Source organism: Mauremys mutica, chromosome 2, assembly GCF_020497125.1.
Source record: "Mauremys mutica isolate MM-2020 ecotype Southern chromosome 2, ASM2049712v1, whole genome shotgun sequence".
Classification (NCBI taxonomy): Eukaryota; Metazoa; Chordata; order Testudines; family Geoemydidae; genus Mauremys; species Mauremys mutica.
The window spans coordinates 108,297,168-108,321,889 of NC_059073.1; the positions used below are offsets into that span (position 1 = coordinate 108,297,168).

The following is a 24,722-nucleotide window of genomic DNA, read 5'->3' on the forward strand; positions in this document are numbered from 1 at the left end:
TAAGTTCAGGTCAGCCACAAGTCAGTACTTTGCCTCTGTACAGAAGCATAGTGCCCTCTGTGTGGGTGAGCTATTGCAGACTTTCTAATAGGAATCTGTCTCTAGAAAATGTTATATATTGCAAATGATAATATATTATAACTGGAACCATTTCTGAAGTGATACTATTATATATGTAGCCTTCCTAATAAAGATCTGTCTTTCCTTCTGTGAGGCTCAGTCATGTGTCCTTGTGGATGTTGCATTCTTCTGTATCTGATGCTCAGTTCTGAGGTCAGAGCAGTATAGTAAAAACAATTACCTGCTTTAGCTTTTCTGTTCATACGCCAAACCATAAGAGTTAATTTAATTGTTTTTGACCCTTTGCGCTGAGTGGTAAGGAAAATATAAGAAGTAGGAATGAGTTCAGTATATTGAAGAGGACAAAGAGGCCAGAAACTCAAATGATAATTGCAGCTCTCAGAGAGGGGCTGTCTATACTAGAACTGATTTTGTTGGTTTGCTAGCAACTACATAAAAATTGGGGGAGGGGGAATGTTTTGAGTCAACCCGACAATGAAATGTTTGAAAGTTTTCAGTTAATTGAAGTCAAAGATTTCATTTTGTGAGACTGAGCATTTTTTTTCAGGGGGAGGGTCAGAGTGTTTAACATCTTTAATAAAATTGACAGACACTTCAAATCAAAATGTTTTACTAGCTGTTTAAATAAAACCTGCTTTCTTTTTCACGAGCAAAGTATTGTTATAACAATAGAGTGCCCTTTTCAGATAAAGGGACTAGTCCCAGCTATCCCCCTGGACATGTGGGTACAAATGGCAGCTTCATGCCTTGCTACAGGTAAGAGGATGGAGTAGTTATGATTAAGTGTTCTGTATAGTGGCATGGCCTGTAGCCTTCAGGACTGTATAACACTTAAGCATAATCCTGCTTCTCCATTTCCTCGGATACTAGGCATTTCCAGCTCGGCCAGGAGTTCTGCACTAGGGCCAGCTGCAACAAGTTTTGTCCATCCTAGCATCGAAAAGTGACTTTGTTAAACAATGAAAACATAAGATTCCCTATTTTTTGCCTCAGTTACAGATCGTATTTGTTTAAGTAAAATGTCCTAATTGGCAGCTGTGCAAGCTCAGTCTGAGATGTGAAAACCAAGTCATGCTCTCCTTTTCCACATGCTGTTGGCTATGTTCTGCCTTCATTTACACAAGTGCATCTCCATTGTTTTCAAGAGGATACACGTGTAGTTAATTGTCTTCCACAGGGTTGCATTTGATCCTATAGCTGTAACTTAATTAAAATTCTGATGATGAAAAGAAAGGAACAAGACCACAGCTTCCCCATAGATGCTGTGTCTAAGGAGTAAATAAATCCCTCACTCTTTTCATCGATCACTACAGCAGCCAGTTATGATGCTGAATACACCCTGGGTATGATGCTGAGTCAGAAGGAACTACTTTTACAGTCATAGTTTCACTCTGTATTGTACTTTCAGATAGGAATATGTTCAGGTGATCAAGACAGCATGACCTGATCCAGTCACTTGGAGACACATGCTGCCTCAAAGTTTCCTAGGAAAAGGGGTCTTGTATAGGAGATGCTACAGATAACAGCTAAACTTTAGCCTCTGAGCTGTGTATGCCATACTTAATTCTCTATGAAGTTTGTCTGCCCGACATCTTAGCAGAGGGAGAAACAGAATTTACCTTATGTCATCAAATAGTAGGGTTAAGGCCAAAGTCATTTCCCTAAGGCTACCCCAAATGAAAGTGGCCATTATAAGATGGAAGGCTGTCCTAGTGCCAAGTCACTGATTACTGAGAGTTCCCTATTCACAGGATTGCAAAATTTCCTACATGGAACACCTGCATGATAGGATGAAGAAACTTACCAGTTATTTCCGACTGGTACCCTAGCAGACAAGCCCATTGACAAGTTTCACAAAACTAAATTGTAGAAACTGAAATATGTCTCTATGAAGAGGGCAGATTTTCCAAGTTTTCCTTAGAAAGTGAATATGCAGCAGAGTGCAAGCTACTTGGCTCGTGTAAGATAGTTGTTAGACTTGTACACATCACTGTCAAATCAAAGTGCAGTGTAACATGCTAGCTACTTTCTCCAAGCAGAATTCAAGTTTGACAGATACCAGGCAAATTTTACACTAACTACTACACCTGCGTCTACTACTATAATCACGCTGAATCAGGGCCGCCCAGAGGGGGGGGCAAAGGGGGCAATTTGCCCCGGGCCCCGGGCTCCGCAGGGGCCCCCAAGAGAAGAGCGGAGGCTCCCGCCTCCGCCCCTCTCCTGGAGCCTCGGCGCATCAAGCGCCGAGACTCCGGCCGAGCCCCTGAGCCCCGCCCCGCTCGGAGCCGCGTGGTGAGGGGGCGGGGCTGGGAGCTCCAACGGCTCCGCTCGGCGTGGAGCTCACAGCCCCGCCCCCTCACCACGCGGCTCCGAGCGGGACGGAGCTCAGGCCCTGCTGGCTACGCGCTCGGTAAGAGGCCGAGGCCGAGGCCGGGGCCGGGGCCGGGGGGAGAAGCCGGGGCCGGGGGGTGGGGAAGAAGCGGGACCCGGGGCCGGGCGGGGGGGGAGAAGCGGGACCTGCCGCCGCCGCCGCCGCCGCCGAAGCGCAGCCCGGTCTTCGGGGGCGGGGGGGCCCTTCTGTTCCGGGACCCGCCGCCGAAGTGCCCCAAAGGCCCGCGGCGGGGACACCCCCCCCCCCCCCGCCACCGAATTACCGCCGAAGACCGGGCGGCGGGTCCGGCTTCGGCGGTAATTCGGCGGCGGGGGGCTCCCGCCGCGGGTCTTCGGGGCACTTTGGCGGCGGGTCCCGGAACGGAAGGGCCCCCCGCCGCCGAAGACCCCGGGCCCCCGGAATCCTCTGGGCGGCCCTGCGCTGAATGCCACACAATATGGCAATGCACTTTTTATTGCCTCTGCAGGACCAACTTTCTGGGAAGCCTTAGGATCAAGAGCCTCCTTCACTTATTTTGCTCAATTGAACTAAGTTGGTTAAGGCAGCATGTTGGTGGGGAAATGCGTTACTTAAAGTAACTTACTGAAAAAGCATTCCTAGGGTGGTCAGAAATGTTCTTGTGCCTGCTGGGGAGAAAAAACAATGCAGACCTAAAAAGCTACTGGGTGTAAACTCTTGTGACAGGTCCACCATCCTGACTGAAGAATGCTTGATGTATTATTAGTCCCTAACCGCCCAGGCTATTGAGAATCTTTATAACCTAGTATTTGTAAAATGCTTGAAGATGCTCAGATGAAAGACAAATAGGCAAATCGTTGCCTTTTGAAGTGATGTAACTGTTTGATAAATTCAAGAGTTTGCCATGTGGTGGTCTAAACTCTGACACTTACAAAACAGCCTCTGTTGAATGTACACAGCATGCATTTTTTCCATTGTTTGGCTTATCTGAAATAAATGAAAACTAATGCAAATCTATGGAACCTGGACTTAAACAGCAATTGAGTATTAAATAACAGCCTAATTAACTATCAATTTAACACAGAAAAAGTGAATACCCACACTATCCAATGCTTTCACAGGTGTTAGATATTTATTTGAAAACAGTTCAGTTTCTTTGCTAAGTAGTATGCGTTATTTGAACACCCATATACATTACATTAGAAAAAAGCTAGACAATGACAAACTAATCCTACACAAACTAAAATGTAATATTTCAAGTATGTCTTTTGTTAAAGGATCACAGTTTTTGATGAGTACAACATTTGTAAGAAAGATCCATTTGTGCTCTTTGATGTAGACATTACCTAGACAACCATACATATTCAAGCACTGGAGTACAGGCATGGAGGAAAACTTGACAAACTTTTTTTTAAAGTTAACCTAAGATACTGTTACAGTTATGTAACAAAAGGTTTGTGCTTCCTGTTGTCAGACACAGTTTAAAGATATCTTATGCTGGGTAAAGAGTAAAAATTTACTCACGTTTTATTTAATTCTATTCAGAGAAGAAAATCCAGCCTCAAAACAAGACACCAAGATTTTAAGACAACCAACAGTGTTGCATCTGACATGGAGGCAACCAGTCAGAGCAGTGCAATTTGAGTGCCTGGCTGAAATGAGAGATGGGTCCACCTGTCTAAGATACTTAGAAAACTGCCTGTGTGCTTGCTGTATTTAAGCTATTGTACTTTGGGATGTAGCAAGTAGTGGCTGTATTTTTGTGCAGCACTCTCTACTGAATAAGAAATGGATGAGTAAAATACCTTGTTCTAGCTGCCCTACTGTCATATATGCCATAACACAACACTCTCAAATCAAGGTGCTATGTATGCTCATCGGCAAGAGTTTAAAAAGTGGTTAATATAAACAGGCACATCTGTTGTCTCCTTATTAACTCCAAAAGCACACACTGCAGTTGATAAAGCCTCAGGGCCTTCATTTTCATATGTATTGCATTAGGGACTTCTGTAAGGGCAACGAGTGTCCTTTCCAAACCCCGTTTGTGGCATCACTTCAGCACAATGCACTCATGCATTTTACATGGACAGTAAGGAATGAGCTCCAGCCACACCCAGTGTAATACAAAAATCTAAACATTTAAAATGTTGAGTAGCAATCAACACTACTCTATGTGCGCTTGAGAAGGCTCTGTGAAGCTCTGCTCCACCTTGCTTTTCTGTTAATCCTAAGTGTCAGTCCAAAAATAATTTCCCCCTACCTTGGTTTAACTGAATACCTTTGCCTATTTGACAGGGTACATTCATATAGAGAGAGCAGCCAGCTCACTTTCATTCTGTAATTAAATGTAAAAGTCTGGCTGAACAGCAGTTAGCCAAAAAATGAAAACACACAACTTCTACTCCCCAGCCTCTGAAAAACCAGTTTAAAATTTTCTATAGGATCTTCTGAGGAAGTTTAGTTTGGTGAATAAAGTGCTTATTTTAAGTCAAAATAATGTTAATACACCATTATTTGCTTCACATTAAGGAACTTTTACATCACCTTTTAATGATGCTTTCAGTTGAGGCTACTTGGACTAAGGGGATGACATACGAAGTCTACCTCTGAAGACCTATACAATCCTTAGTAGGTTGTAAGTTAGATGAGTTTGGGGTTTTGTTCCACTCCGCGATGGACATCTGCCCATGTGACAAGGAGCCCAATCCAGGGCCTGTCAGCATTTAAGGCACAAAGCTGCAGGAGCAGTACAGCCTGCTGAGGATCTGTAGCTGAGCAAGCTAAAGTGGCTCTGTGAAGGAGTGGGAGGAAAGCACTCCTTGAAAAAGTTGGTTGGCAACTTTTATGTTGATGACCATCCTCTTCCCTGTCCCAGGTGGGATCATACTGGTCTTGCACAGGGGAATGAATGCATTTGTATTGTCATGTGGAGCTCATTTACATAAATCTTGCCCCCAACAGCTCAGCAGAATGTCCCTGCAACATGCATACCGTCCTCACCTAAGCTAGCCATTCCCCAAGCTCCACTGAGTCATTGTGCAACCAGTTTATACAGACTACTGCAACTTACAGCCCTTGTTTACGTGGTAGCACAGGTTGTGTATCTGTTCCTCAAACTACTAAGCTCTTAGGCAGGAGTTAAGATGTCTGCTCTGGAGAGGGCCAAAGCTGCAACAGCAGGTGGTGATGCCATTAGCAGTGATATGTACTGACACAGCTGCGCACTAATCTGTAAGAATGCCTGGCTCCAGCCATTACTACTAACTCCTCCCCTTCACAAGCACCAAGTTCTCCTGCAAACTGTAACAAAAGTAAGCAATTTGAAAAAGTTATATAACAGCCTTAGCAAGCTGAGAATTAAGTGCGTATTTGGCACAAAACCATGAAGGATAGGCTACCCTCCCCAACCCCTCTCCACTCCCTACACAGATGCATGAATACTAGGAGAGACGGCTGAGGGGGATTGCCTGTGTCCTCCAGAACAGGAATTATGATCTTCATTATGCTCAAATCTCCAAATTCTTCCTGTTTACTTAGGGTAACCCAAATAACAGAAGCTATTGCTCCCTGCCGCCTCCCTCCCACCACCACCACCTAAGAGGCACTGTCATCCAACTATTGGGTATTAACTAGATCTATGTAACTAGTAATATTTGTGTTTTACAAGTGTCAGCACAGAGCTACATGAAACACCTCTCTCTACATTTACTCACACAACAGCGTTACTTGGATTTGAAGAGGATAACAGCCATATTAATATACAGACAGTCCACCTGAATCAGGCCATTGTTTTCCAGGCCTTTGTGGATTTGTGTAATTTTTGCAAATTATTATAAGCCTCCAAAACAGACGTACTTTATTTCTAGGTACTCATCAATACCATATTTTGAACCTTCTCGTCCCAAGCCAGATTGTTTCACACCTCCGAAAGGGCACTCCACTGAGGACACTATTCCTTCATTAACACCAACCATTCCAACCTCCAGCTGCTCTGCAACTCTCCAGATCTGGGCTGGGTCTTGAGAATAGAAATATCCTGCCACATGAATGTAAAAATATATTGTTAAAATAGAACAAAAATCAAAAGGACATGGCAGCAGAAGGTTTTGGGGAAGGTACTTATTAGCAAACAGAAATAATCAAAATGAAATTCATCATCTCATGCAATTGCAACACTAAGCTCAAGGTTGTAGCTGCACAGTGGTGTATCTGTCTGAAAAGGGAGAACATACCTGCTAAACCCACATTGGCTGAATTTGCTATAGCAACAGCTTCTGCTTCGGTATCAAACCTGCCAATATAAAGAAACAGATACCAGTGAGACCTGCAATCAACATAGCGGGGTGGGGGGAGGAGTAATCTTTACTGCCTTCCTGTTCTCTGGATACTGAGAAGCAGCGTCACCGTCAATGGGACAAAGTGAATGTAGGTTTGTTCTCCTTGGTATATTTCTAGTGTTTATTATTTAATTTTCAGTCTCAAGCCAGGGTGCTTTTGCCATTTCCCTTGAGTTACATGAAATTTTAAAATGTGTTAATACTTGTCAACTAATGTGGTTTAAACACGCCATTCACTTCCTTTTCTAGACAAGATCTCACTGTTGAGAAAAATTAGTAAATCTTTCCCCCACTGAGTCCTACCAGGTTCAATCATACTGTGGGGGGAGGCCCCCACGGGAGAAAGACCTCAGAGAAAAAGACTACAAAAGAGGGAAAATTGTCCCAAGTGTACTCTGGATCAGAGAAACATAGAACTATTAGGTTATGTGACAAAATGCAAAAGCTCTCAAGTCCCTTAAAGGAGCATGAAAATTGATGGTTTTTACTGTTATCCTCCCTCGTTAAACTGCAGGTGCCATTTTACAAAAAAATAAAATCAGAGAGAGAGAGAGAGAGAGAGAGAGAGATAATCTCACCAGAAGCCTAAAAGACCTAAACAAAATCTGTATAATAATAATGCAGATTGTATAATTATTCACATTAAATAAATACTTTTTTGAAGTTTACTAAACTCTCTCTATGTTAATCTGAAGAATGGATTATCTTACTTGATAACTGGTGCTAAGGGACCAAATGTCTCTTCTTGCGTGCAAAGCATGTTTGTTGTGACATTGCTGAGCAGAGTAGGCTCAAAGAAATTCTTTCCAAAGCTGTGTCGTTTCCCTCCTGTCACGATGGATGCTCCTTGAGAAACTGCATCGCTAATGTGTCTCTCCACCTGAGATGAGCAAAATAAGAGATACTCAAGCTAGCATTTAGGGTAAAGGTTTGGTCTACTTTTCCCTGAATACACAAGATTCCCCAAAATTAAATAGGGCATTAGACAAAAGGAGTTTATGCTGCACCTTATTTAGAGGACTGAGACACTGTTAAAACCTCCATTTTTGTTGAATTTTCATCTCTCCTCCTGAACTTAACCTGAATTTTAGATTTACACACCAGGATCACTGGCAATGCAGGGCTGCAATTCAGTAAAGATTTACACGCATGCTTAACTTTACGGACGCTTATTAGTCCTGCTGAAGTCAAGAGAAGTACTCGCAGCGTATAATGTTAAGCACACATGTAAGTCTTTGCAGGATCAGGGCCACACATTCATGGTTAGCGTCGTCAGAGAGAGATACAAAAGACCGTGTAGTGCTTACCTACTGACAGAAGAAAACTATGTCTACACTGGCAATTTACAGCACTGCAGCTTTCTCGCTCAGGGGTGTGAAAAGCACCAGTGTAGATAGTCCCTCAGCGCTGGGAGCCGCGCCCCTCATGGAGGTGGGTTTTTTTAAAGCGCTGGGAGAGCTCTGTCACGACTACACAAGCCACGTTAAAGCGCTGCCAGTGTAGACTAGCCCACAATAGCAAGTCTTCAAGATGGGAGTGGAGAGACCATATCTCCATCTATACTCTGACATGGACAGAACGCACTTTAAACTGACTTCTATGAACACCAGCCTGGGTGGATAAAAACTGATGATTTCTTTTTAAAAAATGGATTTTTAAAAAATTTAAATCAGATTTTTATTTTTAAAAACAAGACCTTAAAATTCAATTTGAATTTATGGTAACCTACGGTAAGGCCTAAACTTACTACAATCTATTCAAATCATTTAAAAAGATGAATTAAAAAAACCTACTTGACATAAGTGAGTCATCTGCAAATTTTTGTAAGTTAAAGAGTACTACTTTTTAAAATGTAAACAGAATTGGGGTCTATTATAAATATGTCAATGTCATATGGTGCATTAAATATCTATATTATTTTCAATCTTTACAACAGAGTGAATGGTGGTATTGACATTTTTCCTAATACAAGTACTTTCAGTTCCTGTTATACAGAAAATCTTTTTCCTTCATTTTACTTTTGAATTCAGTTTAGCAAGCTGGGGCAGAGAATATATATTTTCTTCCTTTGGATTAGTTCATCCAAATTAAGAAACCAACTGGGAGTTGAAAAAGTAGGAAAGCCTGTGTTCCTCTTCCAATCTATGAACAATAAGACAAAAAAAAACACAGGTGGGAGAAGATGAACTCTACTAATTCTAAAAATTTGAAGGAGATGGGGCCAGATTTTCAAAGATATCTAGGCACCTAAAGATGGTGATAGGCACCTAGTGGGCTGAAGCATCTTCACACAAATTAGGAATAAAAAATCATCATCTAATAAATAAATGCAATGCCACTCCTCCTCAATGCCACTTAACATACATTTATTTAAATTCTTCAACTACTTATATAAACTCCTTTCTTTAGGAAAATACCTAAAAAATACAAATGCAAAACAAAATTAAAAGTCACCCTCCACACTCAGAGCCCCCAATACTTTTAGCCTTAATTTGAGCCTTAATTTGTTTTTCTGCTTAGTTTTTATACACAAAAACAGACTGTTCAAAACAAAAACTCTGTCATGCTACCTAGAGACATGAATACACCCAATACAACTCCCACAGTCTGTTAAGCTTTTGCAAATGTTCTCCAGAAAAATACCAATCAGAATATAATTAGGAAGAAAGGTTTGCTCATGGTAGATTATTCCCTTTTCTTTTCCTAGTTTAAAAAGGCAATGATGGCTATAATTACTCCTGTTTATATCATTGTGGGCTTTGAGGAGAGAATACTTTCTGCAAATACAGAGAGACAAAGTGGGAGAGGTAATATCTTTTGCTGATGAGACAGACAAGCTTTTTAGCCACACAGAGCTCTTCTTGAGATCTGGGAAAGGTACTCCCAGCATCAGAGCAAAATGCAAGGTGGAACAGATTGTTTAGAGTAAGTAAATAGCATATCTTGTAAGGCACCATTCCAGGTAGAGTGGCAAATATAGTCTTACAAAACAGGTATTAGACAAAACTGGGTATACAATGTGTTTAATACTTCCTAAAAATATAAATTACAATTTCAAAAGTGAAATTAGTATATGTATATATACACACACCTTTCCCACTGCTTTTTCATTAATTAATGGCCCCTGGGTAGTTCCTTCATCAAATCCATTTCCTACACGTAGCTCTCTTTCAATGGCTTTGGCAAATTTTTCCACAAATGCATCGTGGATCCCTTTTTGCACCAAAAAACGGTTTGTGCAAACACACGTCTGAAAACAAACATGAAAGAATAACAAAAGACAAAGCTTAGTGCTTTTTCCACTTTTTACAGCACAGTAACTGATCACCATTACAATTCCTTCCATGCCTTCTCTTCATCCACATAGATTCTTACCAAGGTTTGCCCTTCTCTCATTACAACACTCTGAAAATCAAACACTAACAAACTGGAAGCGTTTCCCTGAAACACCGCACCCTGTTAGCAAGTGTGGATCCTGCTAGGAAAGGATTAAGTGGGTGCCGCTGCTTCTCTGATACATGTATCTACCAGGATACCCGGGAGGTGCAGTGGGAGTTATTCTCTAATCAAAGGATACAAGATGTGGGTTAAGTAGCAGACTCCACATCTAAGCGAAGGTAGGAGCTGACATTTCTGTTATCTTATTATTGTTGTCTTTGTTAAGATAGCCAAATCCCACATGAAGAAGGAGAATCTGGATTTTATAAGTTGGATTTGTAGGTTGGGGAGAAGAACAGCTGTTCACTCTGACCCTTTGTTCTGTCCACACCCTCCTCTCCTGCTACCTTAATTACTACAACCTCTTGCTTGATGTTCTCCAAAACATAACTGCTAAAATAATGTTCCTTTGCAGGTCAGACTGCATTATCCCCCTTTGAATCCCTTTGGTAACTTTCTATGTCAAGTCTAAATTCCTTACCCTTGCTTATAAGATCCTACACGGCTCTGTCTTGGTTTATATCTCGGTTCTTGTTTCATGTTGTCATGTCCTCATTCACCACTTTTGGTCTAACAAAGATTCCAGCCTCATTACTTTACTCATTTCCTTCTCCCAGGTTAGTCTTTGCATTTTCTCTCATGCTGTCCCCTCACTTTGACTAGTGAAATTATTTCATGCTAATCAGGCCCCTTTCAAAATTCACCTAAAACTTGCTTCTTCTGCAAGGTCAATGACTACTAACCCACACCAGTCATAGGCCTTCTCCACATCTTCTAGGCAGTGTGCACCTCAAAACAACTATTGTCTTTAATGGTGCCAAGTGCACTGAACTCCAATGTAAGTGCCAACTACTCTGAAAAGTAACGCTAAAAATGGCAGATAGATTTTTGCCATATTTGTTTGTCTCCAAACTATTTTCATAATCAAACGTGCTCCATATATAAGCAGAGAAGCGTTTTTGAACTGCCAGCCTTGCAAACTCAACCTGGGCACACAACACCATTCACTGTTTTTCCCAAGATGCTGCTGATATAATTAACATTTAAAGCAATGTAGAGAGTGCAGGACAGGGGAGGGGTTGGTTGTTTTTTTCCCGCTTGACTAAGATCTTACAGGATTGTCTCTAAACCAATTTAGTGAGCTGTACACGCTCTGTTTTAGGTGCTAATGATAGCAACTGTGTCTGGGGAGAAACACTGAATCTTGACACATAAAGGAGGAATTATTTCCACCTCTTTATCTTAAACTGTTTGTACCGTTTATAAACTAACCCTGAACACATATGCACAGATAGTGAATGGTTAAGGATAGTGAACTTGATTTAAAAAACTTTTCCATCTGGTTAAACACTTTCACCATGTGCTATTGCTCATCCTTCCCTCATTTCCATTTTGTATATGTCTAACTCAGGTATGGGACCTGACTTGGTTACAAGAGTGGTTCCTAACCACTGGCACTCGAGACTTGTGACTGGTATTCAGGCTAGTGGCTGCCACTGAAGCCTTTGTCTTGGGCCTGCATGTACCATATTCAATTATCTGAATTTTAAGCTACAACACAGTTCAATCCTCTGGGAAAGGGGGTTTGAACAACCCTCAGTTCCAATGCAAGTTTGATTACACACAACTGAACAAAGGGCAGCTGGTGCCAGAACAGAGGCTGGATTTCAGGTTTGTCATTAAGGTAGGGGACAGAGAAGTTACTGGCTCCAGAAAAAGGGATATGGGGACGTGTCACTACTGAAAATGACTTCTGCGTTCCTTGCACACCACTAACTCCACTGGGCATCCTAGGGGCACAAGGAATACAGGATTAGGTGCACATCCTTACAAACAGATTTGGTTGCCCAAAACCTGTGAGCCACTAATTTTAAACGGAGCTAAATACACTTTGTAGTGTCTACTTTAATGGCCTGAGAGTTGTCTTAACTCTGTTCCCACTCTTCAGGAATTCATGTGGGTTTACTGCCTATGAAATGTCCATATGACAAAATCATCTGCAACTGATACCCTTGTTGGCAGTTTCAGCAGAGAGGCCACTAAACTGGCACTGTAGACTCATCTTCTCAATACTATAGGTAATGACTGAACTGCGTTGCCATGATAGTGCCGCTATCTGTGCTTTATCTGTTCAGTGGATAGGGGACTTCGATGTCTAGGGCTGTAAATCCAGCAGCTTTCCTTTCACAAGCAAATAAAGTTAGGCAAAAATAGCTTAATCACAAAAAATATGGCTCTTTCATGCTCCAAAAGGTGAAATAGGCAAGGTAGAAAAATAATTCTCTCACCTGCCCTGAGTTTCTGTATTTAGAAGCCAGAGCTCCCGCAACAGCTCGGTCCACATCAGCGCTGTCAAACACTATAAATGGAGCATGTCCCCCGAGCTCCATGGAAACCCGCTTTACGGTGCCAGCAGCATGATGCAGCAGTACCTACACGTATGCAGCAGACACCAAACAGGATAAATGTGTAAGTAATCAGTTCACTAATGCATCAGAATTTAGAGGCAGGGGGAACTAACTCTGGTGGGGGGTGACCTCCCATAATGAACCTACAAGTTCACCACAGAGCCAATAGTCCCTCTTTTCCATTCCCTTGCCAAAGCAGGCAATCCCGTCCTACATTGACGTCTCCAGTGGAAAAACTCCCATTGACATTAATAGGGCCAAGATTTCATCCAATTACTTTGTCCAGCCTTTATTTAACTAGAACTCAAGGAAGAGCTTCTTCTACTTTCCCTTGCAAGATCATTCCACAGTTTAATAAAACTTGCTGTTAAGATTTTTCTCCTAATATCCAGTTTAAAGTTTTCCTCTTCTCGCTGTCATCCCATTCCTCCCTCAGACCATTTTAGAAAATGCCCCTTCCTTGTTAAGGGGAATCTTAACCCATCTTAACCCACACGCTAGTATCTTATTCCTCAAATAGTCCTACTGATTTCCATGAGACTACTCGCAGAGTAAAGGGAGTAGAATCTAGCCTTAAATAAAGGTTTCACCTCATTAACCCTTCCCCTCTTTCAGTAATGCACTTCATTACTGAGCAGCACATTCTAACGTGTTCCCATTAGAGTCAAGTCATCACATAACCTGAAACAGCAGTTTCTGGAGCTGAACTTTCCTGAGTAACTGCTCTTCATCATGTTACAAACTGCAATGATGCACATTACCACTGCTTTAAAAAGCCAACAGATACCAGATTAAATGGACAGCAATTCAAGGAAAAGTACTTAAAAGGATCAGAGATTTGCGTGAAGCCCTCAACAGCTAGAAGGGAAAAAAGTTTGTTGCAGTGTGGGGAAGAACCACCCCAAAGGAAAATGTTCTATATACACATTTCTCTCCTCAAAACACTTCCCCTTGCTTTTCAATAAAGACCCTTCAAACATTCACTGTCTTGTCATGTACCTTTCCTGTAGCAGTGGAGCCAGTAAAAGATATTTTTGCTACCAAAGGATCAGTGCACAGAGCCTCCCCCACAGCTGGGGTTTGTTTTTGGGAACAAGGGACAACATTATATACTCCTGCTGGAATTCCAGCCTGGTTTGCAAGCTGCAATGAGAAACAGTGAATATGCAGTTACAAAATAATATACTTGTATAAGGATCAGTTAGGTAATATTTTTATATTCATACATGTATTTGTAAATTTGCTCTGAAGACATAAGCACTGAGTCAATGAGAGCTGAGGGTGCTCAGCACTTCACAATATTGGGCCCCATAAACATTACATGTTGGCATTGCTATTTACACACAAATAGGCTGTTGCCGACATCAACTAAAGCAAAGATATTCAAAGTTAAACCTGTCTTTTGCAAAGCTAGGTCAATGCTGGAAGATACTCGTACTATGCCCATAATATATTCCAATGTTTTTATTTATTTTAAAGGTAACTATTAAATCTAAACCACCTGCTTAACAGAATAAATTTGTACTCTCTCAGTGTGAGATTGTGGCTAAGAGTTATGGTTGAATGCCACTTCACTTCCTGTTTACAGATTGCTACTGTAAGATACAGTCCATTGCCAGTGTAATACCAGCGCAAAAGCTCACCTCAGCAAGTGCTAATGCTGATAATGGTGTGTCTTCTGCAGGCTTCACCACCACAGTACAGCCTGCTGCCAGAGCTGCACCAACTTTTCGTGTAATCATAGCGCTGGGGAAATTCCACTAGGTGGAGAGAAATATACAATGAAAAATCAGAAAAGCTGCATACTTCCCTCTCTGCTCAAATAACTGGCTATTTTTTCAACTTCTAACAAGAATCAAAACAAACCTTGTATAAGAATGAGAGTTTGCTTTACTTTCACAATTAAATACTTTTCAAAAACTGAAAAGGGGCGAAGAGGTAGCATCTATAAAAGACCGTGTATATAATGCCACTACCAATTATCTTATGCTCTAAAAATTCTAGTAAATAAATGGCAGAGAGATTTCTATATCAGTGAGAAACTGGTACTGCCTATACTAACTCAAAAACTTCAACCTTTTGGGGGGCACCTACTGCTAAGAGTAAGTGGAGAAAAAAGATATGAGGGAACAAATCCGTATCCCTAGGAACATGAAAACCAAAAACATGACATGTATTTTCAGTATGAAGAAGCCATTATTTGTCCCATGATACGTAACTCAATGAAGAAACACATCCAGACCAGTGCTGTAACTTTCTCATATCTTATCCAGAGCCTGTGCTCTGTCCTACGTGGCCATGCAGGGATGTATAGCGCAGCCAGAGCAAATGAGTGGGGAGCAGAAAAAGGCCCTTCTTTTTTGTGGAGGAGAGGAGATTCAGTGGGGGTTTCTCCTGGGCAGTGGCAGTCTCTGATTCCCCCATTCTCAGAGCTGAGCCGAAAGCCCTAAGTTAGTCTTTAATCAGTCTGACAGATCCAGCTGCACTTACAGGGGTGATAATGGCTGCCACTCCAACAGGCTGTTTCAGCACCAAGAGCCTTCTATCTTTCACAGAAGGTGGAATGATGTCACCATAAATGCGACGAGCTTCTTCTGCAAACCATTCCAGGAAGGAGGCAGAATAAAGAACTTCACCTTGTGCCTCTTTCAGAGGCTTCCCCTATGATTAAATCACAATGCAGAAATACTTCAAAGAGACCAAAGTGATTGAAAAAAGTCACGTAGGTCATTATTTTTACTCTTATTATTATTTGTTCACCTGTACCTCGATATGATGCGACCCGATATAACACAAATTCGGATAGAATGCGGTAAAGCAGTGCTCTGGGGGGGCGGGGCTGTGCACTCCGGTGGATCAAAGCAAGTTTGATATAACGCGGTTTCACTTATAATGCACTAAGATTTTTTTGGCTCCCGAGGACAGCGTTATATCAAGGAAGAGGTGTATAACCATGGCACTTAGGAGCCCTCATCACTGTGCTAGGCACCGCAAATGGCACTTTGATTCCAGGTTACATACATTTCGGACAGAGTCTGGGCTAAGGATTTATAGGAGTCTTTCCATTACTTCAACAGGCTTTTTAAATCAGGCCCTACATGGTAAATTCTATAGCTAATGTATCCTCCTTGCTTAAGGCCTGGGAGTTGTGGGTGCATACCACCACTCAGGATAAGATCCTTTGTTGACAAAGGGGTCCTTTGCTGGCAAAGAGGCTTGAAAGATGCTGAAATTAGTACATTTTTACATGTAAAACTCACATTCTCTGCTGTAATTATCTTAGCAAGGTCATCTTTATTCTCCATCATCAAACTGTACCATTTGCGAAGCAACGCACTTCTCTCCTGGGCAAGGAAAAAAAATATTTTAGCAAAGCTGCCATTGTTTTAAACATAGATAAAAATGTTACTATACTGAATTAACTTCATACTTTATGTATAAGTGAATGTGTGCTGTTCAAACAGAAAAAAGATAACTGAGTAAGGATGACATGAATTCAAAATTGTATTGGAGGGCTAGTGATGCCAGTAACTTGTCTCTGACAGCACCAAGTGCTTCAGAGGAAAATCTTTCCAGAGTGGAAGTTTCTTCCTCAAGTTAATTGGTAGATTATATTCTCAGGCATGAATGTTTATTTGTGTGTGTGTGTATTTTATTTTATATATATATATATATATATATATATATATATATATATATATATATATATATATATATATATTCTCCCCACCATGTACAGGTCTACCTCTTTTGAAACTAATAAGCCCTTGGCCTCAATATCTTGAGGCAGCCAGTTTCACATGCTTTAGATGTATGTAAAGAACTACTTGCTTAGAAAACAGTTAATGAGAACAGGAGGACATGCTTTTAAAAAAAAAAATCATTTTTTCTAAGGCATTGGCTCTCAATCTTTCCAGACTACCGTACCTCTTCAGAAGTCTGATTTGTCTTGTGTACCCCAAGTTTCAGTTCACTTTAAAACTACTTGCTTACAAAATCAGATATAAAAATTAGGGCTGTTGATTAATTGCAGTTAACTCAAGCGATTAACTCAAAAAATTGTGATTAATCACAGTTTTAATTGCACTATTAAACAATAGAATACCATTTGAAATGTATTAAATATTTTTGGATGTTTTTCTACATTTTCAAATATATTGATTTCAATCACAACACAGAATACGAAGTGTACAGTGCTCACTTTATATTTTTTATTACAAATATTTGCACTGCAAAAATGATAAAATAAATAGTATTTTTCAATTCACCTCATACAAGTAGTGCAATCGCTTTACGTGAAAGTGCAACTTACAAATGTAGGAATTGTTTTTGTTTGTTACATAACTGCACTCAAAAACAAAACAAGGTAAAATTTTAGACCCTACAAGTCCACTCAGACCTATTTTTTGTGCAGCTAGTTGCTAAAACAAACAAGTTTCTTTACGTTTATGGGAGATAATGCTGTCCACTTCTTATTTACATCACCAGAAAGTGACAACAGGCATTGGCATGGGACTTCTGTAGCTGGCATTGCAAGGTATTTACGTGCCAGATATGCTAAACATTCGTATGTCCCTTCATGCCTCAGCCACTATTCCAGAGGACATACTTCCATGCTGATGATGCTCGTTTAAAAAAAATAATGGTTTAATTAAATTTGTGACTGAACTCCTTGGGGGAGAACTGTATGTCTCCGACTCTGTTTTACCTGCATTCTGCCACACATTTCATGTTATAGTAGTCTCGGATGATGACTCAGCACATGTTCATTTTAAGAACACTTTCACAGCAGATTTCACAAAACGCGAAGAAGGGACCAATGTGAGATTTCTAAAGATAGCTTTAGCACTCGACTGGAGGTTTAAGAATCTGAAGTGCCTTCCAAAATCTGAGAGGAACTAGGTGCGGAGCATGCTTTCAGAAGTCTTAAAAGAGCAACACTCCGATGCGGAAACTACAGAACCCGAACCACCAAAAAAGAGAATCAACTTTCTGCTGGTGGCATGACTGAGCTGATGAAAATGAACATGCATCGGTCTGCTCTGCTTTGGATTGTTATCTAGCAGAACTCGTCATCAGCATGGACGCATGTCCTCTGGCATGGTGGTTGAACATGAAGGGACATATGAATCTTTAGCACATCTAGCACATAAATATCTTGCAATGCTGGTAACAATAGTGGCATATGAACACCTGTTCTCACTTTCAGGTGACATTGTAAACAAAAAGTGGGCAGCATTAGCTCTTACAAATGTAAACAAACTTGTTTGTCCGAGAAATTGGCTGAACATGAAATAGGACTGCGTGGACTTGTAAGCTCTAAAGTTTTACATTGTTTTGGTTTTGATTGCAGTTATTTTTTGTACATAATCGTACATTTGTAAGTTCCACTTTCATGATAAAGAGACTGCACTACAGTACTTGTGTTGGGTGAATTGAAAAATACTATTTCTTTTGGTTTTTACAGTGCAAATATTTGTTATAAAAATAAATATTAAGTGAACACTGTACACTTTGTATTGTGTTGTAACTGAAATCGATATATTTGAAAATGTAGAAAACATCCAAAAATATTTAAATGGCATTCTGTAATTGTTAAACAATGTGATTAGTTGCACAATAAATTGTGACTATTTTTTAATTGCGCAATTAATTGCAATTAATTTTTTAAATCGCTTTCCAGCCCTAATGAAAATACAAATGTCACAGCACAATATTACTGGAAAATTGCTGACTTTCTAATTTTTACCATATAATTATAAAATAAAGCTATTGAAATATATATATTGTACTTACACTTCAGTGTATAGTATATAGATCTGAATAAACAAGTCATAGTACGAAATTTTAATCTGTACTGACTTCCCTAGGCAAATAACTCGATGAGTTGATGTACCCCGTGGAAGACCTCTGTGTAGCCCCAGAGGTGTACCTGTACCCCTGGTTGAGAACCACTGTTCTAAGGTATGGTTTCAGAGTAGCAGCCGTGTTAGTCTGTATCCGCAAAAAGAACAGGAGTACTTGTGGCACCTTAGAGACTAACAAATTTATTTCAGCATGAGCTTTCGTGAGCTACAGCATCCGAAGAAGTGAGCTGTAGCTCACGAAAGCTCATGCTGAAATAAATTTGTTAGTCTCTAAGGTGCCACAAGTACTCCTGTTCTTTGTGTTCTAAGGTATGTGTAAGGTGACCTGTGGCCTTCAAGCCAGTTTTTAAATTTAAAGCACCACTTACTAACAGCCTCCACTAACCCGCCTTCTGTATTTCATTTTGACAGACCTATTAGAGGCAAGACCTAGAGGCCTGTCAGAACCTCCCTGGCCCGCATGCTGCTGCAGGGCACCCGTCCCTGCCCCAAAGCGCTTCTAGGTGAAGTATGGGATTAACTACACCACCCACAAGAACAGAGGCAGCTGAATCAAGGCCGCTGCAGCTCTTCATTTGAGCGCAGTCCCTCCGTACAGCATTTGCAGGAAGGCCCCAACCCTGCACGGGGCTCTGCCCACCAGGGGGGCAGCCGGCCTGGTTCTGCTGCAGAGTCACAGCCTCCCTCAGCCGTGCCCTGGGCGCACCTGGAGCGCAAATCACACTCTGCCAAGGCCCTGCCGTGCCCCGCTCGCCCCGGCTGCAGCAGGGGCCACCCTCCCCCAGAGCCAGAGCTCCCGTCGGGCCCCTGTAGGATCCCTGCTCCGTGGGGCTGGCTCGTCTCCCCTGGGCCGGGCTCTCCCCGTCTGCCCCATCGCCGGGGGCTCTCCCCTGGCCGGGGCCCGCCCCCCTCGCCTCCCCCCGGGGCTCTCACCTTGGCGGGGGCCGCGCTCCAGCCGGGCCCGGCCTCCCATGCGGCTCTCACCGCGGCCCGGGCCTCGGCCACGCCGCAGTCCGCCACCCGCCCCAGCTCGGCGCCGCTGGCCGGGTCCAGCACCGGGAAGGCGGCGGCCGCCTGCACCCAGCGGCCTCCCACGAAGCCGCCCGAGCGCACCAGGGAGCCGGGCAGCCGCGGCGGGGCCGGGCCGGAGCCGCTGCGCCGGAGCGGGGCCGGGAGCAGGCGCTGGGCCGCCCGCGGGAGCAGCAGCGGGGTCCGGGGGAGCCGCCAGCTCGCCATGGCCGCCGATCAGCCGGGCCGGGCGGGCGGGGCTCTGCTGGCAGCCCGCGCTCTGCAGGGGTCGGCCCCGAGGCTGGGTGCGGCACAGTCCGGGAGCCCCCGAGCCTACGGAAACCAGGCCCGGAGCACCAGCCGCTCCGCAGTCGGCAGGCCTGGCCCTGTGCTTCCTGTAACAGTTACCGGTATGTGATGGGGTGTAAGAAACTACTATGTAGCTGCATGGAGACAAACCCATCTGGCTCATCTTTACCCTACAGACTTCGAAATCTATTTCTGAACAAGCCCTTTCATCTCCAGTGAGATATTACCCCAGGAGCTTGCAGGAATCTACGCTCCCTTTGGACAGAAACCCTTCTCAGTCAAGGCAACAGGACAAGTGCATTGCTGCCTGTGCCTGCGTGCTGAGTTGATGAACTGTAATGGTCATTGATTGCACCAGCATAGAAGTTTATTGAAGGGGAACCCTACGGAAATTAAGAGTTTAAATTATCCTCCACATATCCCGCATCCCACTACAAGGAATCCAGGCAGGGTTGTTTGGAAGCTGAACACTTTATGCTTCCATCCCACATCACTGTCAAGTTTTAGCAAATTAGGACACGTCAGCACATAAGAACAACCATATGTATCAGTAACTGCTAATGGTAACAATTCACTACCTCTCCCGCTACGGGTAGCACATTCCTACAGACAGCAGTTTCTTACACTATAGGGTGTGTGAAACTCCCATGTCCCATCTATAGGAATTAGCTACATCAGATAGCAGTTTTTAGCAAAGTAGGACAAGTCAGCAAATAAGAACAACCTTATGTTCTTGGTGGTGATGGGGGACTTTAACTACCCAGACATCTGTTGGGAAAATAATACAACAGGGCACAGACTATCCAACAAATTCTTGGAACATACTGGAGACAATTTTTTATTTCAGAAGGTGGAGAAAGCTACTAGAGGAGAGGCTGTTCTGGATTTGATTTTGACAAATAGGGAGGAACTGGTTAAGAATTGAAAGTAGAAGGCAGCTTTGGTGGAAGTGATCATGAAATGGTAGAGTTAATGATTCTAAGGACTAGTAGGAGGGAGAACAGCAAAATAAAGATAATGGATTTCAAGAAGACAGACTGTAGCAAATTCAGGGAACTGGTAGGTAAGATTCCATTACTCAAGCTTTAGCGTCATAACTGAGCCTGCAGTTGGTAAAATGCTCATGATCTCTATAAAACATGATATAGGATGATTATAACTGTTGCTACTGAGGATCTCAAACTCAGACAAACAGTAGGGAGTTCTATTGAAAAACTGATGTGGTGTTTTTGGTGAGGTGAATAGCTCTTTAGAGGTTCAGGCTTCTCCCATGAACAAATGAGCCAGCGAAGTAGCCTAGCAAAATAAACAAACCTACCTTGCTATTTACATTAGGAGGATAATTGATGCTGAATACTGCATTTAACAGAATGTGATATAAACAAGTATCGCACAGAAAAAATATTTCACTGCAGTGTTTTCTGCAGAAATTCAGACTAGGGTGTGTGTTCAAAAATACAAGGGGAGGGGCAAGGACCGATGAGGTGTGAGACTGTTAGGGCAAAGGTGGGCTGTACGGTACCATAGTACAAGCTGAAAAATGTTTCATGATCATTTTATTAGATTTAACTCATGTTTTTAAATCATCACACAAATTAGAGTTGGCTATCCAAGCCTACTATGAAGCACTATATCTACATCTTTCTTGTTGTAATTTTGCACAACTCTGTTAATTCACTTCTCAAATACAGTGCATTCATTTTTGGTGGCTTCTCATGTGTTAGATACTTCCAGTCCTTCATGATATGCTCATGATCAGGCAGAAGGCGACTTCTTTCAGAACACAAAATTCTATTCAATGAGGAAAAAGAACGCTCAACTGTAGCTGTTGTGACTGGAAGTAGAAAGAGATGAATTCCTACTTCTTTCATCCCAAGAAACATAGCACAAAAATTGGGTCGAACCATTAGTGATGATAAAGGAGAAGTTGAAATCCAATCTACATTCATTCATCATATGATATTCCACTCTGTGTTCAAATTCTCTATTCTGTCCTGATCACATGGCAGCCCCATTGCTGTTAGTGCCTCACTCCACTCAACTATCGGTGTTTTATAAGACAGGCATATGTAAAAGCTACGTAGAGGTTGATGGAATCCAAAAGTAATAGAGATGTAAGAATTGAGTCAGTGTACTTTACTTTTTGAGCTGGCTTAACAAACACTTCTTGGCCTGGGCTACACTAGCGGGGGGTGGGTTCGAACTAAGATATGCAACGTCAGTTACGCTATTTGCATAGCTGAAGTCGAAGTATCTTAGTTTGACTTACCTAGCCACCCTCACGGCGGCGAGCTGACCGCCGCGGCTCCCCTGTCAACTCCGTTTACTCTTCCTGCCGAGGTGGAGTACAGGTGTCGATTTGGGGATCAATTTATTGCATCTAGGTGAGATGCGATAAATCAAGCCCTGATACATCGAACACTATCCACCAATCCGGTGGGTAGTATAGAAGTACCCTTAGTCTTCTTCATTTAAGGAGTTAATATAAGTGTCCTAATTAGTCAACTTCTGAACTGAAGTCTTTGCTTCTTCCAGTATGTTTTCAGTGGATATCTCTCAGATTGATCCAAGTGTAGCTTCCATTGCTGGACAGAGCTCTATTACTGTTGTAGCAGATGCCTGGATGGCATTGTATAATGACCCAAGTGGTTTCAACAGTAGATTTACAAGAGAGAATGGTGATTGTGTTCTCTGAACTTTGTAGCAAAAGTAGTCCACCAGCCTCACTAATTAGATCCATCCCATCTCGGTAGATACTTTCCAAAGCCAATAATAATGGTTGCAATAATTTTAAAACAACAGCCAAGGATCACTCATGAGAAAGCCAGTGGATTTTCCCAGGATGGACTAATTTGAACTTCTGTCCCAATGTATCCTCTATATTTTCCAAGACATTCGGTCCTTTTGGACTCTTACTGAAAAAGAATATAATGAAGACATTAAATTTATAGCTTTTTAAATGCCTTTTGAAGATTCTGCAGCTTGTACTAGTGCTAGTAGTAGATGACCTCTGCAGTGTGTATTAGAGATATTAGAGCTACACTTTTCTCTGAGCAAAGCTTGTACTCCACTATGTCTTCCAGAGAAGTTTGCAAGCTCCATCAAATACACATGCAGCCATTTGTTTGGGGTTCAATTGACAAGCATTTAACTCTTCTAAGATGTGGGTTGTCAGAGATGCAGACGATGTGTCTCTGTAAACTGAATATCTAGAAATTCATCTACTGATCTACCACTGATATCAAGATAACATAGGCAGTGACTTAATACTTGACATCCATTTCCGTTGGTGCATTCTTCAGTTATGTATGCACATTTTCTGAATGCAGTGAGAGAGTTCTTCACTTTTTCAATTGCTGAGTCTTTCACTGTTGCACTGCATACTTCTAACCAGTCAGTTGAGTTTCTTGCAGAAAGATAGTGAGCATTTGCTGGTCTTGGTTGGAACCAGTGTCCAACTTCCGGATTAACAAATGACAATGCACTTAACATTGGCCTCCAGTCTGTAGTGTGTGGTATCTCTTGCTTAAAGAGAAAGTATGATGTGACAGCCATGTTTGTTCACATAAACTGTGTTGTGTCTCCAGCATTCTTAACAGCCTCATTAAGTACTGCTAAAATTGGCTTTGACAATGAATGGCTTATAAGGCTTTCTGCATAGTTTGTCAGCATTGGCTTTGCTGATCAGTCTGGCAAACCAAGCTCCTCCACTTTTACTATATAAATCATGGTATGCTCACATCTTGAATACTGTGTGCAGTCCTGGTCGCCCCATCTCAAAAAAGATATATTGGAGTTGGAAAAGGTACAGAGACGGGCAACTAAAATTATTAGGCATATGGAACAGTTTCCATATGAGGAGAGATTAAAAATACTGGGGAACTTTCTGGCTTGGAAAAGAGACTGTTAAGGGGCAGCGGGGGGGCGGGGGCGGGGAGGAAGTATATAAAATCTTGACTGGTGTGGAGAAAGTGAAAAGCTCCCTCACGTAACACAAGAACTAGGGGTCACTCAATGACATTAATCGGCAGCAGATTTAAAACAAACAAAAGGAAATACTTCTTCACACAACATACAGTCAACCTGTGGAAATTTTTGTTGTGAAGGCCAAAACTAGAACAGGATTCAAAAAAGAACTAGATAAGTTCATGAAGGATATGGCTATCAATGGTTATTAGCCAGGATGGGCAGGGATGCAACACCATGCTGTGGGAGCCTCTGTTTGCCCGAAGTTGGAAGTGGAGGACAGGGAATAGATCACTGAATAATTGCCTTGTTCTGTTAATTCCCTTTGAAGCACCTGGCATTGGCCACTGTCGGAAGACAGAGTACTGGGCTAGATGGACCATTTGTGTGACCCAATATGGCCATTCTTATGTAAAAATTAATTATAATATAATAAAAATGATTAGTACAGAAACTCCCAAAACACTAGCCAAAATTGATCACTTGGGCAACACAGCTCTGTCTGCTGGATACCTAGGCAGAGTAGGTGAGTTCATGTAAATACAGTCTGGTTCTGAAGCCTTCCCCCCAACCCTGGCTCATCATTATCTGTCAGGGAAGAGCTCATTCAGACCTTGCTTACAAATCATAATTTTTAAATTATAAGGTTAGTCAACATTGCTGAAACGAATGTGCCAACATTGTCAGAAAAAACAACAGCTGTGTGAGGAAGCTAGTCTTTGTTCATACTTTTCAAACCTATTATACTTTTTCAGGTACAAGTATTTTATCATACATTGTATATGCTTTTAAAGTGTGTATTAATGTTTCAATTTCAATTCAAATTTACAACCAAAGACAAAATTGGTAACACTGTTGTAACTAGCTGACCACTGTGGGGGTGTTGGGGACATTCAGGGGGGATGTACAGCCCCCTGGGGGGATGGAGGGAAGGTCCGGTTTCACTGAATTAAGTCTC

The 24,722-nt window shown here is 42.1% G+C and overlaps 1 protein-coding gene across 1 annotated transcript; it reads right to left on the reverse strand.

The window, feature by feature from the left end:
* Positions 1-3,541: 3,541 nt before the first annotated feature.
* Positions 3,542-19,887, reverse strand: ALDH5A1 (aldehyde dehydrogenase 5 family member A1). Its single transcript, XM_045006527.1, has 10 exons — positions 19,415-19,887; positions 15,875-15,958; positions 15,105-15,275; positions 14,258-14,374; positions 13,614-13,757; positions 12,495-12,638; positions 9,860-10,018; positions 7,479-7,648; positions 6,664-6,722; positions 3,542-6,467 (listed from the first exon to the last, which is right to left on the reverse strand). Exons 1-10 carry the CDS (start codon positions 19,715-19,717, stop codon positions 6,262-6,264), a joined length of 1,557 nt encoding a protein of 518 aa, XP_044862462.1. The 5' UTR covers positions 19,718-19,887; the 3' UTR covers positions 3,542-6,261.
* Between the last annotated feature and the right edge of the window lie 4,835 nt (positions 19,888-24,722).

Coding starts and splice junctions, on each gene's coding strand:
- ALDH5A1 (XM_045006527.1), bottom strand. CDS start 19,717: ATGGCGAGCTGGCGGCTCCCCCGGACCCCGCTGCTGCTCCCGCGGGCG. Junction 10,019..12,494: donor AATACAGAAACTCAGGGCAG/GTGAGAGAATTA, acceptor GTTTGTTTTCAG/ACGTGTGTTTGCACAAACCG. Junction 6,468..6,663: donor AGCCAATGTGGGTTTAGCAG/GTATGTTCTCCC, acceptor TTCATGTGGCAG/GATATTTCTATTCTCAAGAC.